This window comes from Oryctolagus cuniculus, chromosome 2, assembly GCF_964237555.1.
Source record: "Oryctolagus cuniculus chromosome 2, mOryCun1.1, whole genome shotgun sequence".
Taxonomy (NCBI): Eukaryota; Metazoa; Chordata; class Mammalia; order Lagomorpha; family Leporidae; genus Oryctolagus; species Oryctolagus cuniculus.
The window spans coordinates 52,192,861-52,207,714 of NC_091433.1; the positions used below are offsets into that span (position 1 = coordinate 52,192,861).

The window sequence follows — 14,854 nt, forward strand, 5'->3', positions numbered from 1 at the left end:
CGGCACCGCAGGCAGAGGATTAGCCTAGTGGGCCACGGTGCCAGCCAACAGACTTTTTTTTTTAACTTTTATTTAATAAATATAAATTTCCAAAATACAACTTTTGCATTTTAGCGACTTTTCCCCCCCATAACCTCCCTCCCACCCACAACCATCCCATCTCCCATTCCCTCTCCATCCCATTCACATCAAGATTCATTTTCAATTATCTTTATATACAGAAGGTCAATTTAGTATGTACTAAGTGAAGATTTCAACAGTTTGCACCCACACAGAAACACAAAGTATAAAGTACTGTTTGAGTACTAGTTATACCGTTAATTCGCATAGTACAACACATTAAGGACAGAGGTCCTACATGGGGAGTAAGTGCACAGTGACTCCTGTTGTTGATTTAACAATTGACACTCTTATTTATGGCGTCAGTAATCACCTGAGGCTCTTGTCATGAGCTGCCAAGGCTATGGAAGCCTCCTGAGTTTGCCAACTCCGATCTTATTTAGACAAGGCCCTAGTCAAAGTGGAAGTTCTCTCCTCCCTTCAGAGAAAGGTACCTCCTTCTTTGATGGCCTGTTCTTTCCACTGGGATCTCACTCACAGAAATCTTTCATTTAGGTCATTTTTTTTTTTTTTTTTTTTTTTTGCCATAGTGTCTTGGCTTTCCATGTAAGGCTTAATTTTAAGAATACTGGTGAAGCAGAAATAGCAATGTTCCTCAGGAACTTAATAAAATCATCCTATAAATTAAGCTGTGATATATTAGGCTAAGCTGAATTTCTTACTAATTCACATACCTGTTTATGTTTCTGGAGTGGCTTCTTTTCAGGCAATTTTTTATCTCCATGTTTCTTATAGGTTAAAGGCACTCCATATTTAGCAGCTGGCTTTGTAATTTTCTGGGCAGGCATAACTGAAGCCAAGCTTTGTCCTGAAGCTGGTCTTTTAGCTACATGAAAAACAAAAAGAATTTTTTCCAGCAATTACTCATATTAAACATTTACTTGAAAAATTCTTCAAGTCAGCACTTTCCCATTCTCATGATTATTTTTTTAAAGATCTATTTATTTATTTGAAAGTCAGAGTTACACAGAGAGAGGAGAGGCACAGAGAAAGAGAAGTCGTCCATCCACTGGTTCACTCCCCAAGTGGCCGCAATGGCTGGAGTTGCGCCGATCCGAAGCCAGGAGCCAGGAGCTTCCTCCAAGTCTCCCATGTGGGTACAGGGGCCCAAGGGCTAAGGCCATCTTCTACTGCTTTCCCAGGCCATAACAGAGAGCTGGATGGGAAGTGGAACAGCTGGGACTCGAACTGGCGCCCATATGGGATGCCTGCGCTTCAGGCCAGGGTGTTAAGCCACTGTGCCACAGCGCTGGCCTCCATTCTCACAATTATTGACAGCATTTAAGTTTTTTTTTTTTTTTTTTTTTTTTGACAGGCAGAGTTAGACAGGGGGACAGAGAGAAAGGTCTTCCTTCTGTTGCTTCACCCCCAAAATGGCCACTAGGAGCTAGGAGCCAGGTGCTTCCTCCTGGTCTCCCATGTGGGTCAGGCCCCAAGGACTTGGGCCATCCTCCACTGCACTCCTGGGTCACAGCAGAGAGCTGGACTGGAAGAGGGGCAACCGGGACAGAATCTGGCGCCCAGACCGGGACTACAACCCGGGGTGCCGGCACTGCAGGCAGAGGATAGCCTAGTGAGCCACGACACTGGCCAGCATTTAAGACTTTCAATCAAATATTCTATTCACTCTTTAGCATGTATCAATGACTCAACTATTTTACCCCAGTCACTTCTGAAAGAAGCAGAGTCAAATTCCTCTAAGATGTTTAATTTTTTTATATAAAAAATGACATTCCTAAAACTGTGGGTGATGATTACAAGTGTGGATATACTATAAAAACACTGAATTGTAGACACTGAATGAGCAAATTGTATGGTATGTGAATTATACATCATTGCTGTTAAAAATAAACTTTCAAAAACTCATGTTGGTTAGAAATTACTTTCTAAATTAGAACACAAAATTCATGACCAACTGTCAAACACTAATTCCAGCACTATGATAAACTTTTATACTTTCTATGCAATTTGAATGATGTCTACTCTAACAGATCTTTGAAGAACAAACACTCTAAAACAATCATTATAGCTAAGAATCCCAGGAAATGGGTACCTCTTTATATTGTTGGGTTAGAATATGAATTAAACTTTCTGGATGGGACTCTATATTAAAAACATGTAGACAGGCATTTGGCACAGTGGTTAAGTTGCTGCCTAGGATATCATATCCCACATCAAGCGCCTGGTTCAAGTCTTGCCTCCTCCATGTCTGATTCAGCTTCCTGCTGATGCACATCCTGGGCAGCTAGTGCAAACCTTGGAGGCAGCTGAGTACCTGGGTCTCTGCCACCCACGAGAGAGACCTGGACTTAGTTCCAGACTCCTGGCTTTGTCCTGATTCTTGTGAACATTTGGGGAGTGAACCAGAGGATGGACAATCTCTCTTTGTCTCTTTCAAATAAAATGAGAATTTAAAAGTGTTTTTTTAAAAAACACAGTATTTGGGGCCGGCGCTGTGGTTAGTGACTAAAGCTGCCGCCTTCCGTACCGGCATCCCATATGAGACCCAGCTGCTCCACTTCTGATCCAGCTCTCTGCTATGGCCAGTGAAAGCAGTGGAAGATGGCTCAAGTCCTTGGGTCCCTGCACCCACGTGGGAGACCCAGAAGTTGTTCCTGGCTCCTGGCTTTGGATTGGCGCAGCTCCGACCTTTGCAGCCAATTGGAGAGTGAACCAGCGGATGGAAGACCTTTCTCTCTAGCTCTCTCTCTCTCAGCCTCTCCTTCTTTCTGTGTAACTCTTTCAAGTAAATAAATAAGTCTTTAAAAAAAAAAAAACTACAGTACTTATCAACTGATTTTAAAGAAATAATCAGAGGAATAAAAAAATTTACATACAAAGAAAAACTCTATAGCATTTGTTATTTAACCCTTACTTAAGCCTAGATGAGACTGAGTCTTAGAAAAATAAGTTCAATGGGCCAGCGCTGTGGCATAGTGGTTTAAGCCACTGCCTGTGAAGCTGGGATCCCATATGGGCACTGATGTGAATTCTGGAAAGGCAGCAGAAGATGGCCTGAGTTCTTGGGCCCCTGCACCCACATGGGAAATCCGGAACAAGCCTTGGTTCCTGGTTCGGCCTGGCATAGCCCAGGCCATTGTGGTCATTTGGGGAGTGAAACAGCAGATGGAAAATCTTCATTCTTTCTCTTTCTCTCTCTCTTACTTTCTGTCTCTCCCTCTCTCTCTGTAACTCTGCATTTCAAATAAATAGAATAATAAATCTTTACCCCAAGAAAAGTTTAAAAAGTTAAATTAATAAAAAGGAAATTCTATTTATTCACATCTCTTGGGGATATTAAAGGAACTCAATGAGTTACAGTCTACATCAAACTTTAGCAAAACTTACTTTCTCTATTTTCCACATCTGCTAATATCCCTCTCTACCAAAACTCCCTGATAACCTGAGAAGCAGTTTTCTCCTTTCCTCTTCCAGAATGTTATATACCTCAGGATTTTATTATGTGCTAAATCAATGTAAGTTAATCTCTTCCAACAAGCATTCTTCCTTTTAAAGAGGGGGAAGGTGAAAAATACTTAGGAGCAGGCATTTGGCTTAGCAGTTAAGACTCCTGTGTCCCGTTTCAGAGTTCTTGGGTTCAATACTCACTTTTAGCTCCTGACTCCAGGAGTTAATGTGGAATGTTAATGTGGAATGCTAATGTGGAACCTGTGATGTGGCGATGGCTCAAATGGGAGACCCAGATAACACTCCTTATTCCCGGCTTTGGTCTTGGCCCAGCCCTGGCTGTTGTGGGTATTTGGGGTGTGAACCAGAAGATTGAAACTATGTCTCTCTGCTTCTCAAATAAATCAATAAATATATTTTTTAATTTAAAACAAAAATATTTAACTGGCAGTTAACTGATATTACCAATTCTTTCAAAAAACTTAATTGTGTTACAAAATATTCATTATATAATAGTGTGAGTAGGAATAAAACTTTGTAATACAAAACAATTTTCTAGGCAACTCTTTCCTTAGAGCTCCTCCTCCTGCCTGCTACAACAGGAGGCTCCTTGCTTGCTATAAAACTTCTACTTTGCTTACAGGCTCACACACACAAAATTCACTCATTATGTATATAGCATCACAGAAAAAAAATACATCAAATATAATAGCATGTGTTTAAACTGGGATTTTTTTCTAATGTTTATAAATAACATTCATATACATTAGTAAAATCTTATAAAAATAATATTGGTCTTTTGGTTGGAATTTTAGAAATTCAGAAGCAATCTGTGTTGAAAATAATGTGATACAGTATGGTAGGATAAGATTTTTCAAACACATTCTGCAATCACATGCTGACCCAGGGACCGTAAGTGTGAGGAAAACTTCTCCCTGAAAGTTCAACCGCATGATCAAATTTGAATAAAAAATAAAGTCACAATATGGTGTCCTGGCTAACTGTATTAATACACCCATATGCTGTCAATGCCAGAAAAGGGATTAGATGCACAAAATCATAAAAATGAAAACTCCTAGGAGATACATAAATATGTAGTTCCTGTCTACTTCCCAAGGAAGAACTATTTATCCGATTCCTTAATATATTTTACTCTCAGTGTCAAGGATACCTGTAACATGAAGCTTAATGTAGAGGGCTGGAGTCCACTAAGTATCTATAAGCAGTATCATTCTTATTTTAGCCCTATACTACTAAACATTTCATTGACTCAACTTTTCTCACAAAAGATAACTTTCTAATTTCTACATAGGCATATTCATGGAGAGAATGTGCTTATGTTGGGTGTTTCTGGCTTTTGACACAAGGCAGCTTTTGATTAGGATCTGACTTCTTAGCAAATTTGACTGCTGAAAGAGATTCTACTGTGTCCTGGTCTCTTCTGAACTTTGTCTAAACTCAATTGATTTATTTGTGACTGATGATGTCCACACAATGACAGAAAGAAACTAAGCGAAGGGTCTTTAATAAGGGCAGGAGAGGGCATTTAGCATGGTTTTTAAGATGCCACTTGGGTTCTGCTCCCAGTTCCAGTTTCCTGTTATTGCATACCCTGGAAGGCCCAACTAGTTGGGTTCCTGCCTCCCACGTGGTAGACTAGGTTTGAGTTCCCAGATTTATGGGTATTTGGGGAGTAAATTATGGCAAAGATGGGAGATCCTTGCCTCTTTCTTTCTTGGCCTTTCAAATTAAAAAAAAAAAAAAAGTAAGTAAATCAACAATGTTAATTTAAAAAAGAAGAGCAGTTGGGCTTCCTGAAAACATTGCCATATCACTTCCAGCTTACGTGGACTTATTTTTATGACATGCTATTTAGTTAATTTATCCAAGCTCAAAATGCAATAAAACATGCAAGGCATTATGTCTGTAAAACAATATACTCCTCATATCTTAAGTAACTTCCACGGAGGTTTGAAATCTACTCTGAATTCACTCTATATGGAAAAAAATAATTTCCTCTCACAGATATATATATATAATATTCATACTAAATAACATCCACAAATATGTTAATTTCTATCCTTAATGAAGTGCTTGATTTCACATGAATTTTCTTAAAAATTTTTAGAACATAAAGTACTTATGCTTCTTAAAGAAAAACATTTCACATATTTCAAAAATGAAAGAAAAGGAAGGAAAAAAGGAAGAGAGGGAGGGAGGGAATGGAAGGGATTGGAATATCATAATCTTAGTATTATATCTATGAACTATATTGAATCTGTTAAAAACTAAAAACATGGAAGCAGCATTGTGACACAGTGGATAAAGCCTCTGGCCTGTGAAGCCAGCATCCCATATGGGTGCTGGTTATGCTTAGCAGCAGAAGATGGTCCAAGTGCTTGGGCCCTGCCACCTAAGTAGGAGGTGCTCCTGGCTCCTGGCTTCAGACCAGCCCAGCCCTGGCTATTACAGTCATCTAGGAAGTGAATCAGAAGATAGAAGATCTCTCTCTCTCTCTTTCTCTCTCTTTCTCTCTCTCTCTCTCTCTCTCTCTAACTCTGCCTTTCAAATAAATAAATCTTGGAGAGGAAAAAAATGAACTATGACTGTACTATTTACTTTTTTAAAAAATAAGAATTTTTAAAATTAAAAAATATTTATATCTAAATTGCACATTTTAACATTTTATAACAATGTTCTCAAATATATATATACCAGCTAAGCATATGATTATATATGTATACGTTTCAAGCATATTTTATTTAAATTAGACCAAAAAAGACAAGAAATGAAAATTTAATTAATTTGTCATAAATGTATTTTATTCATCAAAATACATCATAAAGAATTTTAACATGCATTACCTCTAGATTTAATTTACCCTACACAATTATCCCAGCTTATTACATCAACATACATTTCTAGTATGATTAAACTTGAATACTGCAAATAAATGAAAAGGCTTCCTATTAAATCTCACTTACATGGTGCAGGCTGTGCTCCAAACTTTGAAAATGTTTTTAGACAAAACTCTTCTGCAATAAGCTTAGATTAAAAGAAACAAAAAAGGTGTTAAATTTCCAAAATAAAAGCTTTTTCATTATGTATTAATCAGAATACATTCTTTCCTTTTTCAGTCATTATTTATGTTGTTAATTAAAATGTACTAATTAAAATCAAATAATGTATTCAGCAAATTTCTTTCATGCCAACTCTCTCCTAATCCTACTGATTTACTTTTACTTCTCTAGACAAGCCTTCTTCTTACTCTAATGTACCATGTAGGTTTCCCTACACCATTTACCTGGTCCCTACATCAGCAGTTTAGTACAACCACCTCTCTGGAATAACCTCTGCAATCTGTGTGCATTCATATCCCTCATTTACTTCACAACTGCTCTAAAACCATTTTGTTTTAAAAACCTCTCTCAAAATAACTTTTCATGAATATTAACATTACTCTGAATCCTTTCCACATCTCCAGTGAGTTCACACTCATGATTACCAATGTTACTGGGTAGTCTCATATAATTTAACAAGTATCTTTTTTTTAATATTACTATAAACACTCTGTTACCTATTCACTGAATGTATAACTATATTGTGAGAAGCAAAAATCATTCACAGTTCCTTTGAGTAATTTTCTCTTTACTCTGTTTTTGCCTTCCTGAAGTGCAAAACTATGACAATCATTTAACTCAGTTTAAATTTGTTTTTTCTTACTGGCTAAAGATAGGAAAGGCAAGGGAATTTTCTCTTTTTTTTTTTTTTTTTTTTTTTTTTTTTTAAAGAAATCTGAGGCCTGGTGGAGGGAATATCCCTACAGTAACACCAGAATAGACACTAAACAGTTAATAAACTATGACTTGAGATGGCCACCTTTTGTATTAGTGAACCCCCTAAAGCACTGGTTCTCGTTCTCTTTTTTTTAAAGATTTATTTATTTATTTGAAAGTCAGAATTATACAGAGAGAGGAGAGGCAGAGAGAGGGAGAAGTCTTCCATCCGCTGGTTCACTCCCCAATTGGCCACAACGGCCAGGAGTTTCTTCCGGGTCTCCCATGTGGGTGCAGGGGCCCAAGGACTTGGGTCATCTTCTACTGCTTTCCCAGGCCATAGCAGAGAGCTGGATCAGAAGTGGAGCAACCTGGTCTCGAACTGGCAACCATATAGGATGCTGGCACTGCAAGCCAGGGCGTTAACCCACTGCGCCCCTCCAGCCTTTTCTATGTATATTCACATGCATATGCTTCTCTCTCTGTGTAACTCTGACTTTCAAATAAATAAATAAAAATCTTTTTTTTTTTAAAAAAAGAGTAAACGCTGAGGGCTGGCGCTGTGGTGCAATAGGTTAATCTCCCGCCTGTGGTGCTAGCATCTCATATGGGCCCCGGTTCTAGTCCCAGCTGCTCCTCTTCCAACCCAGCTCTCCTGCTGTGGCCTGGGAAAGCAGAAGAAGATGGCCCCAAGAGCTGGGGCCCCTGCATTTGCATGGGAGACCAGGAAGAAGCTACTGCATCCTGGCTCCTGGCTATGGATCAGCTCAGCTCCAGCCACTGTGGCCATCTGAGCAGTGAACCAGTGGATGGAAGACCTTTCTTTCTGTCTCCCTCTCATTGTCTGTAACTCTATTTCTCAAGTAAATACATAAAATCTTTTAATAAAAAAAAAATAAACACTATAGAGAATTACAGTGATAGGATAAATAATCATTTGTGTGTTACTGTAAAGCTCAAAAATTGTTTCAAAGTTGTGGCCTTAAAAAAATGAATCACAAACCTTCTCACCTGAATATTGAACATGATACATATAGTAGAAAACAAATCTGAAGAAAAAAGATACAGGATTTTTTCATAAAGAATAATGAAATCTTAGTGGTATTTAAATATCAAAAGAAGGGTCTATGAATATACTAAACATGTAATGTCAAACACTCCACTTGTTCATAATTATATGTTGCCTTTTTCTTATAAATTTTTCATATTTCATGCTTGAATATTTCCCCTATCATTGTTAGCAAGTTGAATGCCAGTGCTTCAGCCTTTAGACTTAATGTCCTAACTGCTGGTATGAGGGGAAGGAAACCTCAGCAAGATTAAATGAAGTTATTGTTTCTTCTCTAGTAGCTGCCAAAAATACAACAGTACACTGCATCATAAACTGTCCTTGTAAATGTTACTTGTAACAAAAGGAGTCTTGTAAGACACCCACATTTCAGAATTGTTGCTATGTACTATACAAGTAACCTTTAACCTCCAAATTTTAATTGGCTTTCTTGCTTACGAACACATTCTCTTGGTAATATTATTTAAATCCACATCTCTGTTTTCTGAAAACTATTTGTTCACAAAAATGTGATACTAAGTTAGATGTACATATGGCATTTCTTTATCTTCTCCAAAATATGCAAAGTAATAGCAAAATCATGATTTTGCTTGATATCTTACTTACACAGCATTTAACAGTGATTATTTAAATTAGGAAAGGCTATAATAAATAAAATAATTATAATTTCAGGGGATCATAATTTTATGAATAACATGTCAACTGATTTGATAGAGCATCTTATAAATCTTGCCAAATTAAAATCCAATTCTACAAATATTAGTATGAACCTATACAAGGGTACTCCCAAAAGTTTGAGAAAAGTGGAATTAAAAACATATTTATTTTGGTGCAAAAAAATTTTGAAATGCTGGCCGGCGCCGTGGCTCAATAGGCTAATCCTCCACCTTGCGGCGCCGGCACACCGGGTTCTAGTCCCGGTCGGGGCGCCGGATTCTATCCCGGTTGCCCCTCTTCCAGGCCAGCTCTCTGCTATGGCCAGGGAGTGCAGTGGAGGATGGCCCAGGTGCTTGGGCCCTGCACCCCATGGGAGACCAGGAAAAGCACCTGGCTCCTGGCTCCTGCCATAGGATCAGCGCGGTGCGCCGGCTGCAGCGGCGGCCATTGGAGGGTGAACCAACGGCAAAGGAAGACCTTTCTCTCTCTGTCTCTCTCACTGTCCACTCTGCCTGTCAAAAAAAAAAAAAAAAAAAATTTTGAAATGCATGCATAGTTTTTTCACAATACGCATTCTCCATGAACTTTTTGAAGATCCCTTCTATGTGAGTAACAGAGGTAAATTATGAATCAAAAATCTAGTATGTATAGATACACACACCCATTTAACAATGCTTTCCATAATTTTCTATCAAATGAAATACAATTGTGCAATTTATGTTAACATCAGATTTATTAGCATAACAAATTGGTATGTTGGTAATAATTAGTATACACTAAATAGCTTGAGCATTCCTGTGATAGAAATTAACCACTTTGTTATTACCATATTTAATTCTGACAACAATCTCACGATACAGATTTATTTATTTATTTATTATTTTTTGACAGGCAGAGTGGACAGTGAGAGAGAGAGAGACAGAGAGAAAGGTCTTCCTTTGCCGTTGGTTCACTCTCCAATGGCCGCCGTGGCCGGCGCACTGCAGCCGGCACACCGCGCCTATCGGAAGGCAGGAGCCAGGTGCTTCTCCTGGTCTCCCATGGGGTGCAGGGCACAAGTACTTGGGCCATCCTCCACTGCACTCCCTGGCCACAGCAGAGAGCTGGCCTGGAAGAGGGGCAACCGGGACAGAATCCGGCGCCCCGACCGGGACTAGAACCTGGTGTGCCGGTGCCACAAGGCGGAGGATTAGCTTAGTGAGCTGCGGCGCTGGCCGATACAGATATATTTATAAACCCACTGCTCACAAGTAAAGAAAGTGAAGCACAAAATGGTAGAATGGCTAAGTGGAATGATGCACAACTGGAAAGTAAACAGGAAGAAAAAGAGTTATATATGAATGGAAGGGAAAGTGAGAAAGGCACCCTACTGCCAAGGTCCAGATATGATGTCCTCAAAAACAGAGGGTAGTCCTAGTTATGCACCATAAACTTGCTGCTTGATTTTAATTACAAAGTAAAAAAAAACAAATACATACCTGAGGTGGGAGAAACTTTTCAATGCGTTTGGCTATAAAACCTTTCTCCAATATGGAGTTGACTGATGGTCTATCCCTAGGATTTCTTTTAAATAACTGAGAGAGCAAACTGCGGAGATCATAGGAATAATGCAATGACACAGGAGGAAAAGATCCAGATATTATCTTCAGTACCAAGTTTTTCATATTGCCAGCTTCAAACTAAAATCCAGAAAATACATCAACACATATGAAACATACATAAACTGAAACTAGAAATTTCAGCAATGAGAAATACAATCCTCTTCCAAATAATCAGTATGTGTTCTCTAGAGCAAGGTTTACTTGGTTATCTATAAACACATTTCAAAGAGAATATCAGTCCTCAAAAATTAAAATGTTATAATTTGATATGAGTAATTTTTATTCACATTGCTAAAAGATGGTATGCAGAAATTAAAGATTTTAATAAACCCTGATAATAATCAAGATGTTAATGATTAAAAAGGCAGCAAAATTAGGGCTAAAGAACCACAAAGAGGAAAAAAACAACGACCTAGTAGTCTTCATTTATGACCTATTGCCCTGTGTCTTTGTTGTAATGACTAGAACAAGAAATTAACTGTAGAACTAGGGAAAATACAATAAATAAAACTACTAATTCCCTTTTAGGCAGTAACCATTATTATTATTATTTTCTATGTGTGATGCTCCCAAAAGCTACTGAATCAGCAATGCAGCAAATATTCCAAGGAGGTATACAAGCTTTATCTTTTAAAGCCCCACACTGCCTGTTACAGTCATCTGGGGAGTGAATCAACAGATAGAAGATCTCTCTCTCTGTCTCTTTCTCTGTCTCTAACTCTGCCTTTCAAATAAATAAGTCTTTAAAAAAAAAAAGATTTTTTAAAAGAAATAAAAACCCATTTTAAATCTAAAATGATTGCGTTAGTAAAAAACTAACCAATTCTTTCAAATAAGCAACACAGGAACAAAAAAAAAAACAATGATAATGAAAACACTTACAAATATACACAAGATACAGCAATACAAATGTGCTACAAAAATGCCAATACAGTATAATCAAATTTATGGGGAGGGGAAAATACTAAAAATTCATTTTATATGTTAATCTAGAAAAAAGTCTGGGGAGAAACAACAAACTATTATAAATACTTATACTGGTTAGAAACATCATTGATGATATGCACTCATTTCTTTACATTTTTATGTATCTTTCTGAAATTTATATAAAGAAAATATTTGGCTTAATCAGGGAGAAACATTAAAAAGGAATTTTGAAATGTAAAAATAAGCCTGTTTAAGACAAGAACTCTTCCTTTTTAGTGTTGCTTATTAGCAATTTCAAAAAGTCTCAAAGGCAAAAATTTTAAACACTACAAATTACAATCCATTTAAATGGATAAAATCCCATGATAGGTATGTTGTACAAAGTTACCTAAGTTACTTCAACTCTAAATTCAAAAAAACTTTTAAGCTAAACATCAAATTCACAAATGTATTTAACATAAAAAAGAACAAAATTTATTTCTCTCAGGAATAATTTTGGGAAAAAAGTATCAAATATTGTAATAATAAACAGGTAACTTATATATTAGTGGAAACACAATCAAATATTATACTTCAGAAAGAAATTAAAAAAACTGACTTAGAGAAGAATTTCTACCATGACATAATTTAATATTTTGAAATAATTTTAAAAACATATCAGAAATTTCTACTTACTGCATGCTTAAGTGTACACATTTCATAAAGGACACATCCTAGAGCCCAAATGTCACTAGAGAAAAGAAAAATGAGAAATTCCCCCAGTCAAAATCTACTTTAAAAGTCTTTCACCTAAAGGAAACATAAACAGCATAAAATGCCTTAGAAAAAGATGTGTTCCATAAAACTATAACACTCAAAATTTTAATCATAACCAATGACAAAAACAGCTGTCTCAAAATAGAAAAGTAATAGCTGCTCAAACAATTATTTGAAGGTTTTATTAGGGAAACGTGGGGCTGGCACTGTGGCGTAGCAGGTAAACTGTGGCCTACAGTGCTGGCATCTCAAATGGGCACCAGTTTGGTTCCTGGCTGCTTCACTCCCAACCCAGCTCCCTGCTAATGGACCAGGGAAAGCAGTGGAAGATGATCCAAGTAGTTGGGGCACCTGAACCCACATGGGAGACTGGGAAGAAGCTCCACCCACTGAAGCCATTTGGGGAGTGAACCAGTGGGAGGAATCTCTCTCTATCTGCCTCTGCCTCTTCATAACTCTGCGTTTCAGATAAATAAGTCAGTCTCTTAAAAAACATAAAAAAGAAACTATATTTAAAAGAACAAAATTTCATATATATTCTATTTACTTATTTTTATTTTGCAAAAATCAAACTGCCTTATTCAATTATTTGTAAAATTCTATTATTTTCAAAAGCATTATAAAAGCAACATAATATTTTAATTAACATAAAAATGTTAATTTACTGAAAATAATTTGAAAGAAACCTGCAACATTCAAAACACGGATGTTTCTTGGTTGTAATTTTTCAATCAGAAAGACAGAAAATAAAGGGTGACATATTCAATGGCAGGATTGCTTTTCCCACCCACATATCACACAATCTGTTGGCCATATGACAGCTCGCTGACTAGTTCTACCACTGACTGGACTGAGGCACTATAAAGAAGTTACTTAACCTCGCTCTGCATCTGGTTTCCTAATAAGCAAAGGAGGAATGATGAATACCTATATCTCACAAAATTATTATGAAGATGAAGAGTTAATACACAGAAAGCATGCAAATCAGTGCCTGGGGGCCAGTGCTATGGCACAGTGGGTAAAGCCACCACCATCTGTGGTGCTATCATTCCGTATGACACCAGTTTGAGTCTCAGCTCCTCCGCTCTGATCCAACTCCCTGCTAACGTGCCTGGGAAAGCAGTGAAAGATGGCCCAAGTGCTTTGTCCCCTTCACCCACGTGGGAGACTCAGAAGAAGCACCTCACTCCTGGCTTGAGCCTGGCCCAGCTTTGGCCATTGCGGCCATTTGGGGAGTGAACCCGTGGATGGAAGATCTCATTCTTTCTATAGATCGCCTTTCAAATAAATAAATAAATCTTTAAAAACAAAATTTAAAAAACATCAGTGCCTGGCAGTTATTAAATACTCAGTAAATAGCAGCTATAATTCAATGGGGAGTGACTGTTACAAAGAGTTAAGACCAAAGAAAGCATTTTATTTCCAATTATAACTTACATAATAGTGATTCTACAGTTCCTTCAACAAGAAAAAGCCTTTTTATAATTATCTTAATCAGATATTAAAAAATATTTATGTGTACATATATGTTTAGATATGCGTACGATTAATTTTACAATAGTATCCTTTTTTAGAATAGTATTCTTAAGGTTAATTAATATAGCATAGCTGAAAGATTTAAAGGCAATAATATATAATAGATATCATTTTAATACCTTTTATTATTATAGGGCTTGTTTTCACAGATTTCAGGTGACAAGTAGTATGGGGTTCCTATGCAAGTTCGAGCCAACTCTACAGTACTAGAATAAACAGAAAATTGTTGGAAAAATTTAAGACACCTAAAAGATATTATAAATTATTACATATTCATTAGAGATTAAAATGTCACTGAAGATATCATATCAAAACAATGCATAATAGTGATGTTACCTATTAAGAACTCTAGCAATTCCAAAATCTCCAAGTTGTACCGTACCATCTTTGGTTAAAAATATGTTCTGTGGAAGACAGAAAAAAACACAAATACTGTCATAGTCCAGTTCTGAATCAACAACATTTTTCACAAAAATTACTCTAGTTAAAAAATAATACTAGGGGGTGGGAGAATGGCAGGAGACAAGATACTGAGTACCAAAATGCAGGTAGGTGAAGATTTTGGTATTACATAGCATAGCGGATGACTACAGTTCACAAAAATGTGTTATGTTCAGTAGAAGAACTAGAAGAGGGAAACCGGTAGATTCCAAACACACAGAAAAGATAAGGAAATACTAAGACTAATTGCCTGGCAGTTTATGTAATTGCTAGTTTATGTAGTGTATGTGTTGAAATATTGTATTGTACCCCATAAGAAAAAAGAAAAACAGGAGAGGGGTGTTTATCTTAGCAATTAAAATGTCCATGTATCATATCGGAGTGCATGGATGCAATTCCCAGCTCTGGCTCCTGACTCAAGTTTCCCACCAGTGTAGACCCTAGGAGGCCACAGTTTTGGCTCAAGTAAATGGGTTCCTGTCACAAAAAATGTGAGAGAACTGATAATAACAGCTGGCATCTCCAGCCATGGCCTAGCCATGGCAATTGTGAGCATTTGAGGA

The 14,854-nt window shown here is 37.2% G+C and overlaps 1 protein-coding gene across 21 annotated transcripts in view; it reads right to left on the bottom strand.

Moving 5' to 3' along the window:
- NEK1 (NIMA related kinase 1) overlaps positions 1-14,854 on the bottom strand; it is a 209,821-nt gene that overhangs the window by 170,861 nt on the left and 24,106 nt on the right. For all 21 annotated transcript variants that reach the window (XR_011386262.1, XR_011386261.1, XR_011386260.1 and 18 more), the window contains 6 exons: positions 14,187-14,254; positions 13,970-14,056; positions 12,234-12,288; positions 10,509-10,709; positions 6,513-6,573; positions 795-946 (listed from right to left, as the gene is read on the bottom strand). Coding sequence is in view for 14 of the 21 variants with exons in the window: in XM_070068291.1 (XP_069924392.1) it covers positions 795-946; positions 6,513-6,573; positions 10,509-10,709; positions 12,234-12,288; positions 13,970-14,056; positions 14,187-14,254 (624 nt within the window). In the remaining 7 variants the exon portion in view is untranslated. The remainder of the gene's footprint in view (positions 1-794; positions 947-6,512; positions 6,574-10,508; positions 10,710-12,233; positions 12,289-13,969; positions 14,057-14,186; positions 14,255-14,854) is intronic.